Source organism: Anabrus simplex, chromosome 4, assembly GCF_040414725.1.
Source record: "Anabrus simplex isolate iqAnaSimp1 chromosome 4, ASM4041472v1, whole genome shotgun sequence".
Taxonomy (NCBI): domain Eukaryota; kingdom Metazoa; phylum Arthropoda; class Insecta; order Orthoptera; family Tettigoniidae; genus Anabrus; species Anabrus simplex.
In genome coordinates this window covers 129,240,082-129,264,480 of record NC_090268.1, presented here as the reverse complement: position 1 = coordinate 129,264,480, position 24,399 = coordinate 129,240,082, and the positions used below count along the sequence as shown (strand labels likewise).

General features: G+C 38.8%; 1 protein-coding gene across 1 annotated transcript in view; it reads right to left on the bottom strand.

Annotated features, from left to right (window-relative positions):
• The window catches only part of LOC136872493 (E3 ubiquitin-protein ligase MARCHF3), a 69,331-nt gene that overhangs the window by 9,718 nt on the left and 35,214 nt on the right, over nt 1–24,399 (bottom strand). The window contains exon 4 of the mRNA XM_067146301.2: nt 22,104–22,318. Coding sequence (XP_067002402.2) covers nt 22,104–22,318 — 215 coding nt within the window. The remainder of the gene's footprint in view (nt 1–22,103; nt 22,319–24,399) is intronic.

Below are 24,399 nucleotides of genomic sequence, written 5' to 3'. Positions count from 1 at the left end.
TAATTACAGTTAATCTATTAATTTATCAACAAAACTTGCATAAATCACTTGGGCCTACACAGGAGCTTCTCCTCAACATCGAACGAAAAACAGTTTTATGCCTACAAGAACCATATGTGAGGAAAGAAAAAGTGATTGGATTTAGTCAAGAATTTCAGAATCATGTAACCACAAACAATACACCTGAAGAACAGATTCGTGCAGCTATTTTAACAAAATCAAAAAGCGTTTTATTGTTATCACAATACTGCTCTGCTGACAGTTATTTGCACAACCTTCAATCAGCATGAACTGTATAAATGCAATGCTTATTTTGATTCCACAAGGGACATCAACATCGATATAAATGCTTTTCAGCAGACATATGATTTGAAAGGAAAATCCATTCTTTTCACTGGAGACATGAACGCCAAACACGGATTATGGGACAGCCCTATAGAAGATTCTCGAGGAAAACTCCTTTACGACTTTAGTAGCTCCAATAACCTAAGTGTCCTCAATAATGGTGACAAACCAATGTATTTCCGAAGTAATTCCCAGAGCTTTTTAGATATAAGTGTGTGTAATTCTGCACTTTTCTCTTTCATTTTAGACTGGAAAGTAAGTGATCTTCCAAAACTTTCAGACCATGCTCTAATCACTGAGACTATACAATCTACGCCAGGCAGGCCTATTATTAATGCTTCAAATTATCTGACAATATTGTACAGAACAAAAAATGTGAAATGGGACCACTTTCATTTGGCACCCAGAAGAAACCTTGGAAAAATGGCAACTAAGATAGAGGCCTGCAAATCTGCGAACAAGTTGGATGAAATAATAAACTACTTAAATAAAACCATAATAAAGCTTTCAGAGCTTAACTTACCTAAGATCTCTCAAAAGCCATGTAAACAATTCTAGTGGAATGAAGAACTTTCTATACTTTGAAAGCAAGTACTGGCTTGTCACAGATGATATAAGAGAAGCCGCTGCCCTCTTTTATGTCAGAGATATGAAGAAGTAAACTTAAAAACTAAGGAAGACTACAGAAAATGAATATTAAAACGGAAATCAGTATATTGGAAGGAACTTTGCTCTACTGCAACGAAAAACAACCCTCTGGTGTATATAAATTATCTAGGAAACAAGAAAATTTAAATACCAACCTCACCTCAATCAAAACTGGAAACAGCAACACAAAAAATTTCTCTGATACTGCCAACATTCTGATAAATACATTCTTCTCAGATGAACAACAAACATCAATTAAAAAGTTTTCAAAAATTCCTCCTGATACTGAAGATGATGTACCATTTTCTCAACAGGTAGTTCAACATGTCCTTTTACAGAATGGCAAGAAAGCTCCTGGATGGGATGGCCTGTCTGCTAATATAATCAAAAATATTCACTACTGCTTTCCTTCCTTATTTGTCATTCTGTTCAACAAATGACTGGCTCTAAACCATTTTCCAACTTCTTTGAAATTGGAAATTGTTAAAATAATCCTGAAGGGAAGTTCTATAGTTAATTTTACTCCCAAATCATTTAGACCCATTTGTCTTCTACCATCTTAGAGAAATTATTAAATGATCGAGTTATGTATCACATGTATTTCTATGGTTTTCTGAGTTGCAATCAGTATGGCTTTACCCCTCAGAAATCAACTGAAGATACTGTTCTTACCATGGTGAATGGATCCAAGGCATATTTACAAACAAGAAAGTTGCTGTATTAATTTCTGTGGACTTAAGTGGTGCTTTTGACAATGCTTGGTGGCCCAAAATTTTGTCCCAGTTAAAGGAGAAACGATACCCAAACAACCTCTATAAACTAGTTCAGTCTTACTTTAGTAAACAAAGAGTGAAGCTTCAGATTGGAACAGCAGTCTCCACAAAATATGTTTTCAAAGCCTGCCCGCAAGGATCAACATGTAGCTCTGTTTTCTGGAATATTCTTAATGACGACTTCTTACAGCTAATTCTTCCAACAGGATGTCGAGTCATTGCCTACACTGATGATGCTCTTCTTCTAATTGAAGCTGAAGATGTGAGAGATCTCACTGTTCGAAGAAATTCTACCTTGTATAATGTTTTTAAATTGGGTGAAACTAATGAACTGCAATTTAATGCAACGAAGACCAAAGCGATGTTTCTCATGAGGAGAAGAAAACAGACTAAACCAAGAATATTTATGAATGAACATCAGATAAAAATTGAGGATCAATTATTATTTTTGGGTATTACCCTGGACCAAAATCTCACATTCATAACTCACTTTAACAACTTAAAAATTAAAGCCAATAAATTTTTACATGGACTATAGCGTGCACACCGTCATGGGGACTGAAGTCAGAAGTACTTACAACAATTTATTATATGGCATTTGTGCTTCTGATTCTACACTGTACCTTTTCTTTCTGAAACACATCGGAAAAGAAATGGGCCCGGAATAAATTATTGCAATTTCAAAGAGGCTTTGCGCTCCGAATCTCCCGAGCCTACCAGACAACTTCTAACGATGCAGCACTTATTATTTCTGGAATTGAGTCGCTCTTTTTTACTGCAAATGGACTAGTCGAACTGACATTACTTAAGAAAAACAGGCCATGACCTGAGCCTATCATCAATACTGTTATAGAACAACAATGCCACTTTACAGTCTGGTCATCCAAGATTGTTCAAGAAGATTCTCCATAACAAATGCATAGATACTCACGACTGCATCCTTTATACTGATGGCTCTCATACATCAACCAACGATGGTAAGGGCCTTGTTGGGTGTGCTTTTGTAGTCTATGAAAACGAAAGAGAAGTTTTTACAGTGCAGTATAAACTGCTATCCTGCTGTTCGGTCTTTCAGGCAGAAATACTAGCCAATAAATGTGCAATACAGAGGTGCCACGACAACAACAAAAGGGTCCAAATACTCAGTGACTCACAAGCTGCGTTGAAGTCTATAGACGACACACATAATATGAACCCATTAGCAGTTGCTATAAGAACTATAGGACAAGAAAACTGTCATATCTGCATTTCCTGGACTTGCGGACACACTGGATCCACCGGAAATGAGAGAGCTGATCAACTGGCAAAAGCTGCTGCTCAATCAAATCTGGAAGTCATGTACGACAGTTCTTCCTTGTGTTATGCAAGAAGACAAATCAGAACATATTTTGAATCAGTGGAACCTCCTTTGGACCTCCGCTTCAAATGGATCCGTCACTAGAAGAGTATATCTTCCCACAGTTTATAACCAACTTCAGTGCAAACTTTTGGTGCCAAATTTTGAGTTTAATGTAACAAAAACTTTTCAGTCTGTCAAACACACAGCAATTACAATATAAATTATAACACTATAAACATACCTTAAAAATACGCACTATTATACAAGTATAATAGTATAATAGCATAACTGCTGTGTGTTTGACAGACTGAAAAGTTTTTGTTACATTTAACTAAGTCGACACTGAAAAATATGGCTTCATTCTTAAATTATTTGGCCAGTCAGACAAATTACGAAGCCAAAAAACTCAAATCACTTAAAATCAAAATCATGAACATTGACCAATCAATTACATTTACTAAGAAATGTCTAGAATTGCAGCTCGTACCTACATAGGTCTACATACCCATAAAAGCAAAACCCACAACAACTTCAGCAAAAATAACATCTCAATCACAATTATTATGGATCAGAAACTAAATTAAATTCACATACGTAAAGAGACAGGAAATCAACAAACAAATTCTATGCATCCATTTAAACCTAAGCAACTTCTGGCACCACACACAATGGACATCCTACTCCAACTTTAGACATGTTTACATTAAAAAAGAAGCAATCCAGAAAGAGAAGGTAATTGACAACAAAATATATGACCTAATGATTAAACAGAAAAATCCAGAAAACAATAACCACAACAAACTTGCTCATTTTCACCCTAGATTAATTAACAGACACTACCTTTCCAAAGAATGAAATAAATCTGCTAGAGAAAGGTCTCAAATTCAATTGCCAGGAATGTCATAACAAAAACATAAAACAGCTCATCTCTGACGTAGAAATTGCTTGCGATAAAATACCCTCTCCACAAAGAGGGTTAATAAAAAATGTAGCCACCAACGAAGCCCTAAAAATAATCGCACAAGAAAATTCCAACAAACAACCAAATTGTGCCACTCAATACTCGGCATTAAAACAGTTAAGAACGAAATTAAAAACAACAACCTTATCGTCACAAAAGTGGATAGGGGTAACAACAGTCATAATGAAGAAAGAAGAGTACACAGAAAGAAAAATAGAATTTATCAACAACGGTATTCAAAAATTACAGTGTGACCATACAAATAAATTTCAGAACAAAATAAAACAAGCTATCAAGGAATATGGTTCATGTCTGTGGGTTACTGTAGTCACGTCCTAGTTCGTGAACCATGGGCAACGGTTGAGTGGCCTAGTAAGTGGTCCTGAGAGTCGGGATACCAGTTGCTATGGAATGGGAGTGGGCATCTGACATATTCTGAGTCGTGGCCCTCCTTGTGCTCAGGCGGCTAGGACTATACAATTCACCGGTGGTCCATAACCCATTAGAGGAGAGATCCTCACTTGGACTATGTGCAAGTAGGGTAGCATCCTGCTTCACGAATTTACCGAGCTCAGAACATTTTAAGCAAGCCTCGGACCTACGGGAGTAATGGAGTCCCACTCCCATTTGACAGACGAGGGACTCCTTGGAAACAACTTGGCGAACGAAATGGAATTCGATGGGGAGCTATCAATATTAATGGGGCTTATGGAAGAAAGAAGGTAGAACTGGCTGAGTCAGCAAAGAGGATGCATCTGGATGTGCTAGGAGTAAGTGATATTCGAGTAAGGGGAGATAATGAGGAAGAGTGAGAAGTTTCGAACAGTAGACAGTAAGCAGGTTCAGGATATAGAAAGTGAATGGGTGGCATACAGGGATGCTGTAGTAGAAACAGCAAGGGAACGCCTAGGAACAACTCTGTGTAAAGATGGGAAAAGGCGAACATCTTGGTGGAATGATGAAGTGAGAGCAGCCTGTAAACGTTAAAAGAAGGCTTATCAGAAATGGCTCCAAACAAGGGCCAAGGCAGACAGGGATTTGTACGTAGATGAAAGAAACAGAGCGAAACAACTGGTTGTTGAATCCAAAAAGAAGTCATGGGAAGATTTTGGTAATAATCTGGAAAGGCTTGGTCGAGCAGCAGGAAAACCTTTCTGGACAGTAATAAAGAATCTTAGGGAGGGAGGAAAAAAGGAAATGAACAGTGTTTTGAGTAATTCAGGTGAACTCATAATAGATCCCAGGGAATCACTGGAGAGGTGGAGGGAATATTTTGAACATCTTCTCAATGTAAAAGGAAATCATCCTGGTGGTGTTGCAAACAGCCAAGCTCATGGGGAGGAGGAAAATGATGTTGGTGAAATTATGCTTGAGGAAGTGGAAAGGATGGTAAAAAAAAACTCCATTGTCATAAGGCAGCAGGAATAGATGAAATTAGACCTGAAATGGTGAAGTATAGTGGGAAGGCAGGGATGAAATGGCTTCATAGAGTAGTAAAATTAGCATGGAGTGTTGGTAAGGTACCTTCATATTGGACAAAAGCAGTAATTGCACCTATCTATAAGCAAGGGAACAGGAAGGATTGCAACAACTATCGAGGTATCTCACTGATTAGTATACCAGGCAAAGTATTCACTGGCATCTTGGAAGGGAGGGTGCGATCAGTCGTTGAGAGGAAGTTGGATGAAAACCAGTGTGGTTTCAGACCACAGAGAGGTTGTCAGGATCAGATTTTCAGTATGCGCCAGGTAATTGAAAAATGCTACGAGAAGAATAGGCAGTTGTGTTTATGTTTCGTAGATCTAGAGAAAGCATATGACAGGGTACCGAGGGAAAGGATGTTCGCTATACTGGGGGATTATGAAATTAAAGGTAGATTATTAAAATCAATCAAAGGCATTTATGTTGACAATTGGGCTTCAGTGAGAATTGATGGTAGAATGAGTTCTTGGTTCAGTGTACTTATAGGGGTTAGACAAGGCTGCAATCTTTCGCCTTTGCTGTTCGTAGTTTACATGGTTCATTTGCTGAAAGGTATAAAATGGCAGGGAGGGATTCAGTTAGGTGGAAATGTAGTAAGCAGTTTGGCCTATGCTGATGACTTTGTCTTAATGGCAGACTGTGCCGAAAGCCTGAACTTGAAAATAGGTGCAATGAGTATGGTATGAAAATTAGCCTCTCGAAGACTAAATTGATGTCAGTAGGCAAGAAATTCAACAGAATCGAATGTCACATTGGTGATACAAAGCTAGAACAGGTTGATAATTTCAAGTATTTAGGTTGTATGTTCTCCCGGGATGGTAATACAGTAAGTGAGATTGAATCAAGGTGTCATAAAGCTAACGCAGTGAGCTCGCAGTTGCGATCAGCAGTATTCTGTAAGAAGGAAGTCAGCTCTCAGATGAAACTATCTTTACATCGGTCTGTTTTCAGACCAACTTTGCTTTACAGGAGCGAAAGCTGGGTGGACTCAGGATATCTTATTCATAGGTTAGAAGTAACAGACATGAAAGTAGCAAGAATGATTGCTGGTACGAACAGGTGGGAACAATGTCAGGAGGGTACTTGGAATGAGGAGATAAAGGCTAATTTAGGAATGAACTCGATGGATGAAGCTGTACGCATAAACCGGCTTCGGTGGTGGGGTCATGTGAGGCGAATGGAGGAGGATAGGTTACTTAGTAGAATAATGGACTCTACTATGGAGGGTAAGAGAAGTAGACGGAGACCAAGACGATGATGGTTAGACTCTGTCTCTAACAATTTAAAGATAAGAGGTATAGAACTAAATGAGGCCACAACACTAGTTGCAAATCGAGGATTGTGGCGACGTTTAGTAAATTCACAGAGGCTTGCAGACTGAACGCTGAAAGACATAACAGTCTATAATGATAATGTATGTATGTATATATCAAGGAAATAGACTTCATTTTCACAAAACAAGAAAACGAAAGCCTCGCCATCAAAAATCCCAAACTTCCCCACACTAACAGCCCTCCCCAAAATACACAAACAGTCGTGACCCATTAGACCAATCGTACATTTTAAAAATGTGCCAAGTTACAATTTAAGCAAACAACTCAACCTAATTCTAAAAGAGAAAATTTCACTGAAAGAAGACAGATAATTAAAAACAGCCTAGAACTAATCAAAGAACTAAAACTTAAAATAACAGAGCACATGTATGATATCCTTTGACATCACTGTACACCAACGAACCAATAGGTGAAACCATTACAATTATTAAAAATCTTCTTAAAGAAAACACTTCTCTTCAAAAAACCAAAGAAATTATTAGCCTTCTTAGAACAACAAAATCTATTGCCAAAAAGAAGGGTTAGCCATGGGCTCACCATTATCAGGTATAATAGCAAACATTTTTCTGAATAACTTCAAAAACATCTTAATGGGCCAGTATTAAAAAGGAATCTTACACTGGAGCAGATACGTGGATGACATCATATGCATATATGATAATGACATCACTAAAGCACATCAGTTATTCTTTACACAAGTCCATCAGTTTCACCATGGAGCCAAAAAACTAACAAGAAAAACTAGTTAGATATCACAAGCAACAGGAATAATGACAACCTATCTTACAAAGTATACAGAAAGCCCACTCAGATGTCGCCCACTATTGACGAGTCGAACCACCCATACACACACAAAATAGCAGGACTGAATGCAATGATACACAAAGCTATTTCCATAAAATGAGCACAATGGATTTCAATGAAGAGATACAAATCATTAAACAAATCATGAAAGAAAACCACCCCCCTCCAGGAACAGTAGATATACGAGGATTGGGGCAAAAGTCATGGCAACTATTTTTTGTCTTGTAGATATGTGAACGAATCACAAACAGATATGTATCGTGTGGAAGTTCTGCAGTCATAGTGTGTATGCAGAACAACAGATGGCTCTGTGATGGCTGGTAGTAGTGCAGCGAGGGCTGTGAAATCAGTCAGTTGGTGAGTGTCGTGCGAGATGGATGTAACCCGTGTTGAGCAGCGCGCTTACATTGAAATAGCCGTTCTTCGAGGGAGAAATGCGATGGAATGTCACAGTGAATTAACAGAAGCCCTTGGGAATAATGCCCTACCATACCGTACAGTAGCACGGTGGGTAGGAATGTTTCAGCAAGGACGTGCGTCAACCAGTGATGAGCAACGTTCGGGACGACCTGTCATTGTATGGACCGACGTGACATGTGCCGTCATCGAGCAGCTCCTGGAAAAACGTCGGGAGAAACGTCCGGATCTTGTGGACAGTGCAATAATCCTGCATGACAATCCAAAACCACATAAAGCAGCGTGTGCAGAGCAGCTACTGCGACGTTGGAGATGGGAAGAATTGGAGCACCCACCGTACTCTCCCAACATTTTGCCCTGTGACTTTGATCTCATTCAAAAGATTAAGGAACCACTACGTGGTAGGCGGTTTGCAACATCAGAGGAAATTGCAAATGCTGTGCGCCAACAGGTGACCCGATTCACACATGGTGCGGCAAATGCTGAGGCAGATGGTATTCAGCGCCTCCCACATCGTTGGCAGCGTGTGGTGTCAGTAGCAGCGGACTACTTTGAGGGTCTTTAGGCCCAGGTTTGTTATGACAACTTTATGTGTACTGTGTTGTCATTCTTTCGCACCGGAAAGGCCATACTGCCCTGTATACTACCGTAATAAATTAGTGTGTTATGATATTTCAGTGCTGTTCATTGTCAACACATGTAGTTAACACCTTGTCCTTTTATCTGTATATGTCACATTTTCCAACCGGACAGGTATCTTCAAAAAAAAAAATATATAGTTGCCGTGACTTTTGTCCCAACCCTCGTACTATTAAATAAACATAAGAAAAATCGCCGGGAAAGCACCACACAACAAAGAAAAATACGTGGCTCTCAACTACGTTAACAATATCACATACAAAGTAGCTATATTTTCAAGAAACAAGGTTTATAAGTAGCCTTCAGTATGAACAACACACTACACAGACACATCAGGAAGTGCAACCTAAACAAAAAAGACCCTTTCTCAAAGTCAGGAGTATATGAACTCAAGTACCAAGAACCTAATTGTAATGCCACATATATAGGTCAAACGAAACGTAATTTCCACACCAAGATACAAAGAACACAAAAACGCGATCAGATATAATCGGCATTCAGCCTTCGGGGAGCACATATACGACTGTTCACACTATTTCACAGGCATCAAAACTGATCTAAAAATTTTACACATCGAAAATAAATCTTTGAATAGTATAAAGGAAGCAATAGAAATTTACACCGCAAAAAATGCTAATGTAACTAACCTAAAAGACCAAACCCCTCTTCGCTCTTCTTACATCTGGACAACACTTACTCATTAACTTTTATCATAATAATAATATTTAATGGTCTATTTCAATTGCTTACTTTATTCCCCTAAAATCTTTAAATTGCATTCATCCATATTACATAAATGTACATTTTAACATGAAGTAGGTCAAAACCTTCTCTCCCCTTTCCAGTTTTGATGAAAGGTTCCACAGCACTCCACACGCTCCGCCCTACTTCCCCTTCCCCTCTCTACGGTACAGTATACTCGATTTTATCACCCAATAGGAGAGATCCACAATGCTCCACAAGGCCCCCCCCCTATGCTTCTCCCCCCCTCTCCGTGAGCAGTGTGCTTCACCCAAAACTTTCCACGACCACAGTCCTGAAATAGTGTTTGGTGACAATGGACTTAGCATCGGCAGTCCAGATAAGTACATTAAGTTTTTCATTATAATTGTAAATTTATTTTTTGTCATTACTGGTTCATGTTATCACTAAATTCTATCACTGACAAGTTTATGCAACGTAAACAATACTGTACATGTTTTAAGTGTTTTGATAGGATCTGAGGGTGTTCTCGTAGAATGAAACATGTCATTCTTTGTATAATAGTGTGTATTTTTACAGGTATGATTATAATGTTATAATTTATATTGTAATTGCTGTGTGTTTGACAGAGTGAAAAGTTTTTGTTACATTTAACTAAGTCAACACTGAAAAATATAGCTTCCTTCTTAACAAATTTTGAGTTAACACAATTTATGTCAGCCCATAGATATTTATCATATTTTGAACATTTTAAAATGATTCTGACAGGTGACTATTCTTGCTTTTGTGGGTCTACTCAAACAGTTGATCATTTAATATTTTATTGTCCTGTGTTTGCAAGAGCAAGATTTGATTTGTACCCTCATTTGAACTGTTGTAATATTCAACTTTCACAACCACTATAACATATTTTCATACAAAAATGCTGTTACAAACATTTCCTAATTTTCATTCATCGCATCTTTCGTAAACTGGTTCTGTAAATCACCATCATTATGTAATGTATGTTTCAACTATAACCCTAAAATACTTCGTAAAATAGAGTACATTTGTATTGGATGTTCATAATAATAATAATAATAATAATAATAATAATATTGGTTTCTTTCTTATTATTTTAATATTTACATAAATCTGCTAGGTCTTACTCCTATAGTATTTTGCTTCAGATAGTGAGTCATGTGTGTACTAAGTATGATCGAGAGCTATGCTGTCACACACACATCCAAAAATCTCAGCCACTTTTGACACACTTTTTCATCTCTTCTCCAACTCATGCTGATGAAGACTAAACTTTAACGTCATCCAGAGTGTCACAATTCATCTCAGCAGCCCTAAAAACTACGGATTCAATACCGATATTGGTTGTTTTAGATTATTTTTATATTTCAGTCCCTCACGTAAGGGTGTCTTAACCCCCACAGTAATTTTTCCAGATAGTAAGTCATGTACAAAGTGTGGTTGAGAGCTATACTTGAACAAAGACGCATTGATCCATAATCTCGGTAACTCTGGACTCTTTTTTTTATTTTTTTTATGCACCCCTTCTCACCCCCATGCCGATTGGGGCTGAGCATTGACTCAAACAGCATCCAGAGTGTCACTTTTCATATCTGTGACCCTGAAAACTATGAATTCTACATTATTATTGGTAGTTTTCCATTATTTTTTATTTCACCCCTTTCCACCCCTGTCCATAGTGTCTTACCTCACAGTAATTTTTTCAGATAGCAATACAGGTACCAAGTTTGGTTGAGAGCTGTGCTGGAACATACACACATTCATCTGTAATTTTGGTCATTCTGAACATTTCCTTTTTCACCTCTTCTAATGCCCATTTCGACTGGGGCTGAACTTTCACTTACAAGGCATCCAGAGTGTAACACTTCATATTAGTGACCCTGAAAATTATGGATTTGATGCTAATATAGGCCACTTTCGATTATTTTTACATTTCACCCCCTCTCCTAAGGGTGCTACGGGTGCCTTGCCCCCCAGTACCTTTTTTCTAGATAATAAGTCATGTCTGTACAAAGTTTGGTTGAGAGAGATGCTGGAACATTCACACATACATCCATAATTTTGGCCATTTTTGGACATTTTCTTCTCATCCCCTATGATGATGGGGGCTGAACTTTAACTTAAATGGCATCCAGAGTGTCAATGTTCTGTTCCTCAGCAACCTTAAAAATTATGAATTCTATACTTTTTTTATTACACTAGCCTGCGAATGTAAACTTTTTTTTTGTTGCTGGAAGTAAAAAATGTGATTTTATATAATGCCTATGTGCTGAATTTGAATTTCCAATCCATTTACTTCTATCATGCAAGGTTTTCTTGCGAAATCACTTAACATATATTGTACAAATTACACGAATTTCATCACAAACATTTTCATAATACTTTTTTAACTTAAAGAAAAAACAATATTTAATATACACAACTTGTTGAAATTAATGTGTATGGTTGTTAATACACGCCACTGGAGTGTTTTTGCTTTGTCTTGTTTACTTCACTTTTTGAAAGTTTCACACAAATTTTACACTCTTTGCTTCTTACTTGAAAAAGTCATCCTGTTCCTTTTTATTTATGTTCCCCTTCAGGTACTTTACGCTTTAACATCCAACAATATTGATGCTCCACCATCCCTGGTATCTCCTTTAACTCCAGCACATGCTTGTGAAATTGTTCACCTTGTTCTTCGCTCACAGATCCTAGATTTTCGGGGAAATAATCTAGGTGAGAAAACAGGAAATGAATTTTCATACTCATGTTACAACCAAGTTCCTTATTTGCTTCAAGCATGTTAGCGACAATGTTTCGGTAATTGGGATCCTCGTTGCTACCAAAACGTTAGAAACAACTTCACACAAAGATATCCATGCTGCTTTCTCCTTTTTATCCATAGTGCTTTTAAATGCTGCATCTGACAGCAATCTTCTTATATCAGGACCATTAAATGTACTTTATTTTAATATTGTTTCAGGTATGTACTTGAAACAGCCTCCTCCCTTATTTAAAGCCTTTACGAAATGTTTCATTAAGCCAAGCTTAATCTGGAGAGGTGGCACCAAAACTTTAGAATAACTCACAAAGCTTTGGCGCACAACACTCTTAGAACTGACTTCCAAACTTTCTCGAGATGGCCAGTCTTTCTTAGTCCAGCGATCAAGTTGTGCCCTGCTATCCCACAGGCAAATAAAACATGGAAATTTGGTTAAACCACATTGATGACCCAGCAAAATAGTAAGAACTTAAAAATCATCACAAACTTGCCAGTTGTGTTCACTGTGTAGTTCACTCACAATAACATCAGTTGCAAATTTGTCTATGATTCTTTGAGGATTACTGTATAGGCAACAAACACTGAACAAAAAACATTTCCAGTATCAAGGAGAACACCCCATCAATGAACAGTCTCCATTCACTTGGATCATAGTTTGGAAGTTATGTTTTAGCGTAACGTCTTTCACATTATTGCAATATACAAGGTAACCATCTTTGAAGAAAAAGGATTTAAATTATATTTCGTGTTGTCCATACCAATAGAATGATATTGGACAGAGCAGTTTGTTTGGTTTTTTTTTTCTTTTCTTGAGTCTAGAACCCAACAACACAGCTAACTCTTTAGAGAAGACAAGATCCCTCACCAAGTAATTTAATTCACTCTGGTTAAAACACCCACGTTCTGCAGCAGATGTTCCTGGAAGGTAGTCACTGTCACTCATCTCAATTTCCATCACTTCTACATCAGACTCGAATGAAAACTGTTCAAGAATTTCCGGTCGCACAGGGATTGGTACATCAGAACCATGGGGGACAGGTAAAATAGCTGACCGAGCAACTGGATACACAATTTGCTTTTTATTTTTAGAATTGTATCCCTTCACATCACACAAACAGAAGTAGCAGTCATTACTATGGTTTGACTTCTTTCTCCAAACCATAGGTATTCCAAAAGATAGCGACGATCGTTTGCCGTCGACCCCATGACGAAGAACTTCAATGCATACTCTACATACTTTGTGGGGTGCCCAAGGTTTACTTTGGTCTCCAAGTTTGATTCCAAAATAGGCAAGATATGATTTTTTTACAAACTCTGTAATATTACGCCTTTGCTTAGGCAATGTGTATTTCCCCACATATACTGGTATAACAAAAGTGGTCTGGATCATTTATACATGAGTGATGCAACGTGGTAAATATACTTTCACACTGAACTACAAACTCAACATTCTACTCCACAATACAATTTGAAATTGATATCTTTTACAGATAACACACACCAATGCAAAGTGACAGAAACTAAGACAGAATGTGTAAGTTTTCACAAAGATAAGAATGTGTCTGTCACTAAGGAGTGGCTATCTATCTCCCACAAATAAACCTAAGATGGCAAGGGTTCACGTTATCTCGATGTAACTTCCTGACGCGCTCGCACCCCATATCAGATAAGAAACATCTAGTGCACGTTAAAAGCATTCTAAATACATTTGGTGTTCAAATCCTGATATCATAAAACTACACATGGTAAAGTATTACAGTTTACATAATTACTTTTTGGGCATATGAAAATTACGCTATAGGAAAATAATATACAATTTAAAAAAATTAAATTGTACGTGACAGGAACTTTCTGGCTTTGAATTTGAATTCAGCATGCTAAAAATAGCCCCAAAACTATCAAACTTCAGAGGCAGCAATTTCATCGCAGACTAGTGATTTCTATATGCAACCCCCTTCTCACTCAAACCCTTAGGGGTGCTAGGGGTGGATTATCCCCAGAGTATTTGTTGCAGATAGTAAGTCATAAGTGTACCAAGATTGGTTGAAATTGCTTCATTGTTTAAGAGATGTGGAAAGGTACTTCATAAAACATGGCAGCGTGTCCCCATCCCCCTACATACAGCCATGGTTATGAACCTTCTAGCAATAAAGGTACTTCATAAAACATGGTGGCATATTCCCATCCTCCTATATACAGCATTTCTCACCGGATTATCATGATACAGAGTAAGTCATTGTTGCCTAGCGACGATCTGTCCATCAAGGTCGATCCAATCTCGGTGCCGCTCTGCAATTAAAAATTACTCATCATAAAAAACTATCAATTGGATTTTGTTCTAAGAACTTCCTAAACCCTCTCAGGGGTAATACGAACAAATTGCAACATTTTCAGTTAAATCGGTCCAGTAGTTTTGAGTCCATTTCAGACAAACATAGTTTCACTTTTATACATCTATACATTATCTGATTCTACAAAATTTCAGCACATATGATTAAAATTATGATACCACACTCCACAGATGTTGACATGTTGGATTTACAGTGCCTACACCAACAAAATTTAGTGGCTATCTTTGTGTCATAGAAATGTTCAGCAATAATGCACTATATTTTGTGAGTGTTCATTAAAATTATGAATGCCACAAGGTCACCACTATATTCCTGGACTTTTAATGTACTTTTAAACTGAAACAAAGCAATTACCATTCAATCAGAGAACAAACAATGCATGCAAAGTGCAGGATCTACGAATAAACAATTGCCAACAACTGGAAAAATTGTTTTAAAAATTCCTTATTCTATTTAATTCACATGGGAAGCAGAGGAAGACCAAGACGACAATGGTTAGACACAGTTTCTAATGATTTAAAGGTAAGAGGTATAGGACTAAATGAAGCAAAAATGCTAGTAGCAAATAGAGGATTAAATGATGCAGGCAGAGCAACGGAGAAAAGCTAGTGTACTAGATGAATATAGGCACGTGTTAGTCTATTACCAACGGTCTAATCCAGTGCCCCTCTCGACAACATACAACATAATTTGGCTGAAGAATTCTAACGTATCACAAGAAGGAATGTCAACAATGAGAGATTCAAAAAAATGTAGGTACGATAGACCAATTCTTGGTTGTATTAAACAATGTAATCCTAAACATGAAAGGTACAGCAAACAAATACTACAGGATACCAGTCCCATCACATTCAGTCGAAAAAGAATCAATCCTGACCGAGTCAAGATGTGTCGTACAATATCAATGAGAGATAAATGTTTTTGTTCGAGGTTTAACGTTGCACAACCTCAGGTAGATTTTTGGTGATGATGGAATAGGAAGGTAACTCTGTGGCCTTAATTAATGTACACCCCAGAATCTGCCAATTGTGAAAATATAAAACAATCTTCAAGGCTACTGACAGTGGGGTTCAAATCCACCATCTCCTGAATGCAAGCTTATAGCTAAACAGCCTGTACCACTCAGCCAGCTCGTTCAGTGGGAAATGCAGTGCTTAAAAAGCTTTTGCATATTCTGGTTTATTTTTATTTTGCCATGTGTATATACGTAAATTATACATGAGGGTATATACGAAGTAAAACTGTATGCAGTCAGCCATGCAAAAGCAACAGGAACCCAAGAAGAGCACTAAGTTGGCAATGTGGAAGTCTGAACAAAAAATTACTGTATCGTTCATTGTGTGGCAGATCAATACTGCATACAGTCTAGCCATCTTGGGACCTGAAGCATGCTTGAAGACAGTGAGACATAATCAGCACCAAAGTATCAACTTCTTGTGGGGCATATTATTCCACTCTTGGATAGAAGCTTCAGTCAGTTGCTGAATGTTAGCAGGAGGATTAAGACAGTGGACAATTGATCTCCTCTGTTCAAGTCATGCATGTTAAACACAGTTCATGCCCACAGATTATGCCAGCCACATCATTCACTATATGCCACGCACCTCAAAAAACTAAGTGGCCACTCTGGCTCAATTGCCACTAGTAATATCATTTACTAGTGAAAAGCCCTTGCCCACAGTGGCAGTAAAATCCTGTAACTACTGTTGGGAGGATATCGCCTCTGTTTACCGAACCAGCCCTGTTACCTTGGAAAGGAATTACAGGCATAAATCAAACATTATCTCATCCCAAAATATGATACAACACCTTTGTTGCTGATGGTGTTCAGGATGAAGGATTTGTTCATCTCTCACTGGATCATCTCCAGACTCTAATGCTCCTGTTCTATGGGTACAAGCTTATGGTGACCTCGCCAGATAAGGCATATGCTTCCACTGTTCCTAATGCCAGAGGCTACGAGTTGTTGCGCACTTCACAAGCTGCTGTATGGGGTGGTTTAAGAGGAGCTTTTGGCACAGACCTCTTTGATTAACCCTTGTCTAGTTGCGCGAAAATTATTACGTTACTAGTCGCGCACGAAGGTAACCTCCGGGGATAAAAAAGCGTGTCATTTTTGTCCTTTAAGATATTGTTTTGGCATGTTCGTTTGCAGTATTCTTTGGTATAATTAAAAGAAACCCTTTTAAGTACTTGTGGGTTGTTTTTACAGTTTGATCTAAAAGCAGAATACTGCAGACCTTAACTATGTGGAATGATCTTATGATATTCAATTCGTGAGACTCGCCATTACCTACGACAATCACATCATATGAAATATGAAATAATATTTTTCTAAAATAAGTTTAGAAGAACAAACTACAAGGTAATCGACCTCCAAAATAAAAAATAATGCCCTAAAATATAAGATAATTTACTTAATCGCACACGGAAGAAACGTCCAGGCGATGTTACTCATCAAAACAATGATCCTACACTCGCACACAGGATACACGATCACGCCGAAATGCTGACAGGAGGAGTCCAAATGAACAAGGGATGGGGAGACTGACAGTTCAACTGGGAAGTTCAGTACCGTGCAAAATGTAATCGGCCCCGGAGGATATCTCCGTGAGCGACTAATTAAGGGTTAACAGTCCAATTTCACACTGTCTGATCCAACACATTCACTCCGGTAGCACTCCGAAGATCCTGGTGGAACAAGATGGCAGTAGCATTGACCCTATGACATGCTGAAAGCAATAAACACTGATCCTGCCCGCAAGTTGTTTTAAGTGGGTTTCCCGTCTGTTGCCAAACAGCAACCGTTTCTCTCTCCCTGAACCTTTTCCAAGCACAGGAGACATCACTCTGACTTCCTGCAACATGAGCAGTGATAACTTGTCGCCATTCTTCTTGCAGCAATCTCACAATTCGAATGCGGTCAGTATTTATTTTTTTCTTCTTTTGCAAGTTGCTTTACATCGCACCGACACAGATAGGTCTCATAGTGATGATGGGACAGAAAAGGGCTAGGAGTGGGAAGGAAGCTCTCATGGCCTTAAGGTACAGCCCCAGCATTTGCTTGGTGTGAAAATGGGAAACCACGGAAAACCATGTTCAGGGCTACCGACAATGGGGTTCAAACCCACTATCTCCCGAATACTGGCCGCACTTAAGCGACTGCAGCTATCAAGCTCAGTGAGGTCAATACCAGAAATGGGAACTATCAGGTATGATGGCCAACATGGTTCCAATGATAGACGGATATGTAAGAACAGAAAATTACAAACTGAGACCATGAATATATTTATCCTAACTGGAAAGATGAAAAAGCTCATAGACATGACGAGAAAGAAGAAACAAATCTATAATGGGTCTGAGCAAACCAAAATGGAAAAAGGCAGGCAGTAAGGCTCTGAGAGGGGGTTACACATTTCATTGGTGTGGACTGGAAAAGGAGGCCAAAACTGTTCTGAGATTTTTACTGACAAGAGATATGGCTACTGAGACAGAAGTTTCCTCCAAAAACAATAGGATCATAAAATTATCTGTACAAGTCGAGTCGACAAATTACGCAATAGTACAGTTGGGATGCACTGCTAATGAAAATGAAAAATTTCTTCAAGACTAAGATGATGTAATCGACAAAGGAAACATTATTATTAGAGAACTAAATGCACAAGGTGGAGCAGACAGACATGGCTGCGAGGACATAATTGGGCCACAAAGGCTTGGAAACAGAAATACAGAAGGTGAACAACTGATTGGTCTGTACAGAAGAAATGGAATAATGATCAAAAACATTCCCTTCAAAAAAAGGAAGAGCCACAAAATAACAAGGTATTGCTAGGACGGCAAACATAAAACTTTGATTATGGCATCACAAACAAAAGTAGGGGAAAATGAGCGACTGATGTCAAGAACAATCCCAGCAAGAGTATGGACAACAACCATAGATTGCTGATCATGGACTAACCATATAACTAATGCAACTCGGAAGAAAACAAAGATGAAACGAAAAGTAAAGACAGGAAAATTAGAAGCCCAGTTGCAGAAGGAATAACAGAACCCAATACAATGAAATCTTTCAAAAGGAGAAATAACAACAGTAGAGGAATAGTGGAATTTTTTTTAAAGATATATTTATGGGAGAAGCTAAAGAACTATGTGGAGTAACAGGACCGACCAAGAAGAAAAAAAGAGACACTGTGCTACCCAATACTCGCTACATTCAGCTGTGTGCGGAATGACTTGTTTGTTTACTTCTCTCGCGGCCTTCTTGCTGAGGACGTGAGTACGTGGTCAAGCGGTCAACAATGCTGCCAATCTGTTTAGTTGGGAACTAAGACTAGTGACAAAACCATTGGAGTGTGACCAAGCAAAGACGATCTGGTGCCCCAGGTTAGGGCCACGAAGCGGTTTTTAGGTCTCTAGCATTCTGTAGGGTGATAGGAGTGCATTGTATGTTGGACAGTGATGAAAAGCCGGATTAATTTATAATTCAGGTCAGAGACAAATCGATTGGTCTGGACTGATTAGGTCTGGCTAGTGACAAAACCATTGGTTAGGTCCGGTTAATGACAAAACCATTGGACTGTGACTAAGCGCTTTCTATTTTGACTAAGGCGACAGGCGAATCATTATTTAAGAGCTTCTTCCCCTCCTAGATGCAAGGGTGCATGAATTCCTTAAGGCTGCCACAACCCTGTATCCGCAACTGCATTAAGGTAAGTTTCATATAAAATTATTACCGTTGTGTATTTCACATTGTTTCCTTTACATGGTGTTTTTATTTGTACTTTTATTCAGCCAGGGTTGGTAACTCTATCTAATTATCATCATTGATGGCAATGACGCCACATTCTCTTCACGTTGACCAATAGGATTGCAAATAGCTACTTTAGCAATGGACCATGGTGGGTGCTGATCTTTATCAGGTTATAAAATTAAATGTACTTCTGGAAGATGGATGGTGTGTTCCTACATATCACAATGAACACATCTCTCCTCTAAAAACAGTTCCAAGTAAGATTTGCAAAATTTCCACCTCCTTATAATGTTACAACATTTGGGCTGCACAGTGTCGAAGTTTGCTGGTGTAACAGTGAAAACAACCATTATAGAGAGCAAAATGGATGCAACATAAAGAAAAACAAAGAACTATCAAAGACCAAGTAAGTCATGAAGACCAGAAGGAATGAACAAGAGGATATAAAGGCAACAGAACAGCACAGTGGAACCTTCGTATGAGAAGATTTCAGGAGTGAATTTAAGACCTTGATCAATAGGCTCTTAAATAGTAACAAGCCAAGTAGAAGCATACAACCAATTATATGGCTGCACATAGAAAAATCCCTGAAAAGTATGAGGAAAGAGTAAACAGTTGGAGTGGACGAGTTGAATGTGGATATGTTGTGAGCAGCAGGAACTCCAGCAATCCTGTTATATAGACTCCTCAACACAGTACAGCAGGAAAACATTATCCCAGAAGAAGTGCATAATCATACCTTTTTTTCAAGAAGGGGAGTAGACAGTTATGCGCCAACTACCGTGGCATTACACTGCTCTCTCATGACCTAAAACTTTTGGAGAAAAACAGAGCATAGATTAAGAGTAATTGTAGAACCTTTATTGCAAAGGGGACAACATGGTTTCAGGCCTGGAAGAACAACTACAGACCTTATCTGTGCTGTCAGGATGTTAATGGAAAAGCATTGAGAAAAGGGGAAACCATTATTTCTACTGAAATGGAAATAGCGTATGGCTTGTAGTGCTGGGAGTGTCTAAGGACAAGTCCGGCTCACCAGATGCAGGTCTCTTGATCTGACTCCCGTAGGCGACCTGCGTGTCATGATGAGGATGAAATGATGAAGACGACACATACACCTAGCCCCCGTGCCAGCGGAATTAACCAATTATGGTTCAAATTTCTGACCCTGCCGGGAATCGAACCAGGACCCCTGTGACCAAAGGCCAGCACGCTAACCAATTAGCCATGGAACCAGACACTATTCCTAGGCAACCAGAAAGCTTATGATAGCGTACCAACGGAGTGTATCTGAGAATGCTTAAGAGAGCCAAAGGTTTATGAGAGTCTTATTGCAAAAGTGAAGATACTGTATGGAAAAATGCAGAAGTTGTGTCCCAGTGGGTTGAGGGTTGTCCAAATGGTTTGAAACAAAGAGGAGTACAGCAAGGCAAGGCTTTGTCACCCTCCTATTTACCACCGTGATGGATGTCATAATAAAAGCTCTAAAAAGGAAGGAGCAGCAAGACTTCCAAGCTTTAGTCTTTGCATATGACGTGGCGATCCAAGGTAGAAACCCAAAAGGATGTGGAGGAAAGGCTGCAGAGATTGAGCCGAGAGTTTGAAAGACGTGATTTAAGTATCAGCAAGGCTTAAGACGGTGGTGATGAAGACACAAAGGCGAGATGACACTAAACTGGACAGTGTTCCAAAGTTTAAATAACTGAGTAGTATAGTATCAATAGAAAACCTTGTGCAATATGAGGCGGACAATCTTATTACCAATGCAACACAATCATACCCCCAAATAAGACAACTGCTTTGGGATATATAAGTGCTTAGAAAGCTAAAATGACACTATATTAATCATATTATACCCCCCCATCCTCAAATATAGCCTGAGAATTACCATGTTAATGAGGCAAGACAATTCAAAACTTCAAGCTGCAGAAATGAAGTTCCTACACACCATAATCCAGAAGACCAGGAAGGATAAGATCAGGAGCCAAAAGTTTCTGAGCAGAGGTAAGAACAGGAGAGACACTATTACAATGATCCAGAAGGAAGGACCGAAGTAGTTTGGCCGTGTGAAAAGGATGGGTGCAAGCAGGACTGCAAAAAGGGAATATGAAAGAGAAGTAAAAGAAAAGACCAGTGGGCAGTAGGGAGCTCATATTCTACACCCAGACGACTGGAGTTGATGACAAGGATGATTATGATTATGATCACTGGGAAATGACACGTGGAGGTGGAAGGAATATTTCGGAAAGATTGGTGGCAGTAGAGGACAAAATGAAGGAGGAAAATACTAACACAAGTTAAGAATCAACATATGATTGCAGCTGTTTGAAGTCTGCACGGTTAAGTCCTTCTTATACACTTTTTAGTTATTTCCAGAATATATAAATTTAGTACAGAATAATAATAATAATAATAATAATAATAATAATAATAATAATAATAATAATAATAATAATAATAATAATGTTTTACTTCCCACTAACTACTCTGAAGGTTTTCAAAGATGTTGAGGTGCCAGAATTTTGTCCCACAGGAGTTCTTTTATGTGTCAGTTATCTACATAAACGAGGCTGAAATATCTGGGAACCTTCAAATACCACCAGACTGAGCCAGGATCGAACCTGCAAATCTTCAGCTCAGAAAGGCAGTGCCTTAACCATCTCAGCCACTAAACCCAGCATATTTTAGTAGAGTTCTGAGAGCGAATAAGATGGAATTTTCACTGGATAGTATCGCATATCTTATTAAAACCCAGGAACTAGCATAAACTCACCTTACTGTAACACAACACCAGAGAATAAATGCCAAAAGCAAGAAGAAACACAGCATAGCAAGTCCAGTTCCTTCCCATTCATGGTGCTGGATATACTTATGAGCACCAAAGCCACACAGGTACACAGAGATTAGGCTTAAGGGAAGGAGTACAAGAAGACATATAAAGTCACCAAGAAAGCCTTTTGGTCCAAGCAGTCCACCAGAGTTCAACCACTGTAACAAAAAAGAAAGGATATCATCTATAGGGTCTCGCTTATAAACCCAGACAGAACGCACGGTGTTTGTATTCTGGGCTATGGCAGCTGCAGTATAGGAGACACACGCATAGTTTTTGACTTTGCATGCAGCCTGCACATGTTTAAACTGGCAAGCATGAGTTGCCAGTCAATCTCAGCTGTTAACATGGCGAGACAATTACCATTGCAACACTGTATTTTCGTACTTAAAAGTTCTGGTTTCATCTTAATGGTCATGTGAACAGTCATTAACTCTTGCTACTGGTGTGCAGAAAATCCTAATGGTGTTTATGAAGTCCCTCATTATGATAGGAAGATTGATGTTTGGTGTGCTGTTAGTGTAAGACAAATAATTGGGCCTATTTTTTCAAGACAATAAATGCAGATAGGTACAAAGATGACATTTTGATGCTATTCTTCCATTAGTTAACAGAAGATGAAAAACCATGTGAGTGGTTTCAACAAGATTCAGCCCCTGCTCATACAGCAGAAGAATCCTTTCTTACAATCTCGGAAGTGCTTGCAGACACAGTGATCAGTACTGGTCTATTTCCCCCTCGCTCTGTTCTCCAGATCTAACACTGTGCGATTTATACTTGTAGGATAAACTGAAAGAAAAAGTGTACTGAACAAATCCTCACATATTGGAGGAACCGGGGGAAAAAAAAAAAAAAAACATTATGAATGAAATCAGAAACATTACAACGGCAAAACTCACTCGCGTTAGCCAGAATATGGTTACCAGATACAATGCCTGAATAACCCAGGAAGGACAACACTTCCAGCATCTTTTATAGGGTAAGATTTCATATAAGACTGCATGCAACATAAGTTTGGCTGGGGCAGATGCCAAAGCACAGAGTACATACAAACAACATGCATTTAAATTGAGTTTGTAAGAGACACACTGTATATACAATCAGTGACTTGATAAAAGCAGAGTTTTCCAGTCTGCCAACAGGTTAAAGTAGGTACCAGAATTACCAATTTATGGGAAACAAAAATACATATGGACTATTTTATGCTCAATATATGAGGCATGTTTCCTAAGTACAGACATTTTTTCAAACAAAAAAATTACCGTATTATGTTTAAAACTTCTCGTTTTCTTTGGATTTTACACACCTTAAGCTATTACTTCACATAGTCACCATTATTGAGGCACTTTTCATAACAGGCCACCAACTTTTGTATGCCTTCATCATATGACGACGACCCCTGTGATAAAAATCATGGCCATACTCCTACGAGATCAGACACCAATGACATTGCCACCAAGGAACTTTAAGCAAGGTGAGGAAAAAGATGAAAATCACTGTGCACCAAATCAGGACTGTAAAGGGGGAGAGCTGCCATTGTTCCCAAGCAAATGTTGTGATGGGATCCTGGGTTAGATTAGCTGTCTGTGGTCTGACATTGTCATAATGATTCTGTGGGAAAGCATTCCACACCTTTTTTTCCTGAACTGCACAGTAGCCATCTTCGTTGACTGTTGCATTCCGAGGCAAGAACCCAATGAACAAATCACCTTGTTCATCCCAGGAAACTATGCACATGATTTTTCGAGCGGAAATTGTCCGTTTGAATTTCTTCTTCACTGGTGATGTTGAATACCTCCCCACCCCAAGAAACGCTGGTTTGATTTGAAGTGACCGGGCAAGTTTGCCGTGCAGTTAGGAGTGCGCAGCTGTGAGCTCTCATCCGAGCGATAGTGGGTTCAAACCACACTGTAAGAAGCCATGGAGATGGTTTTCTGTGGTTTCCCATCTTCACAACAGGCAACAGACAATGTCAGACCACCTTAATTAAGGCCACGGCCGCTTCCTTCCCATTCCTAGACCTTTCCTGTCCCATCGTCGCCATAAGACCTAATTGTGTTGGTGCAACGTAAAAGCAACTCGCAAAAGATTTGAAGTGATGCAAGATATCCATGTCTTGTCTCCTGTAACAACGTGGTTTAACACATATTGTGTGAGAAAAGCCAATGTGCTGCCCATTTATTTGGTCTAGTGTTTTTCAATGAGGTGTTTTGGCACTTACCTCCTGTAACTATGTGGT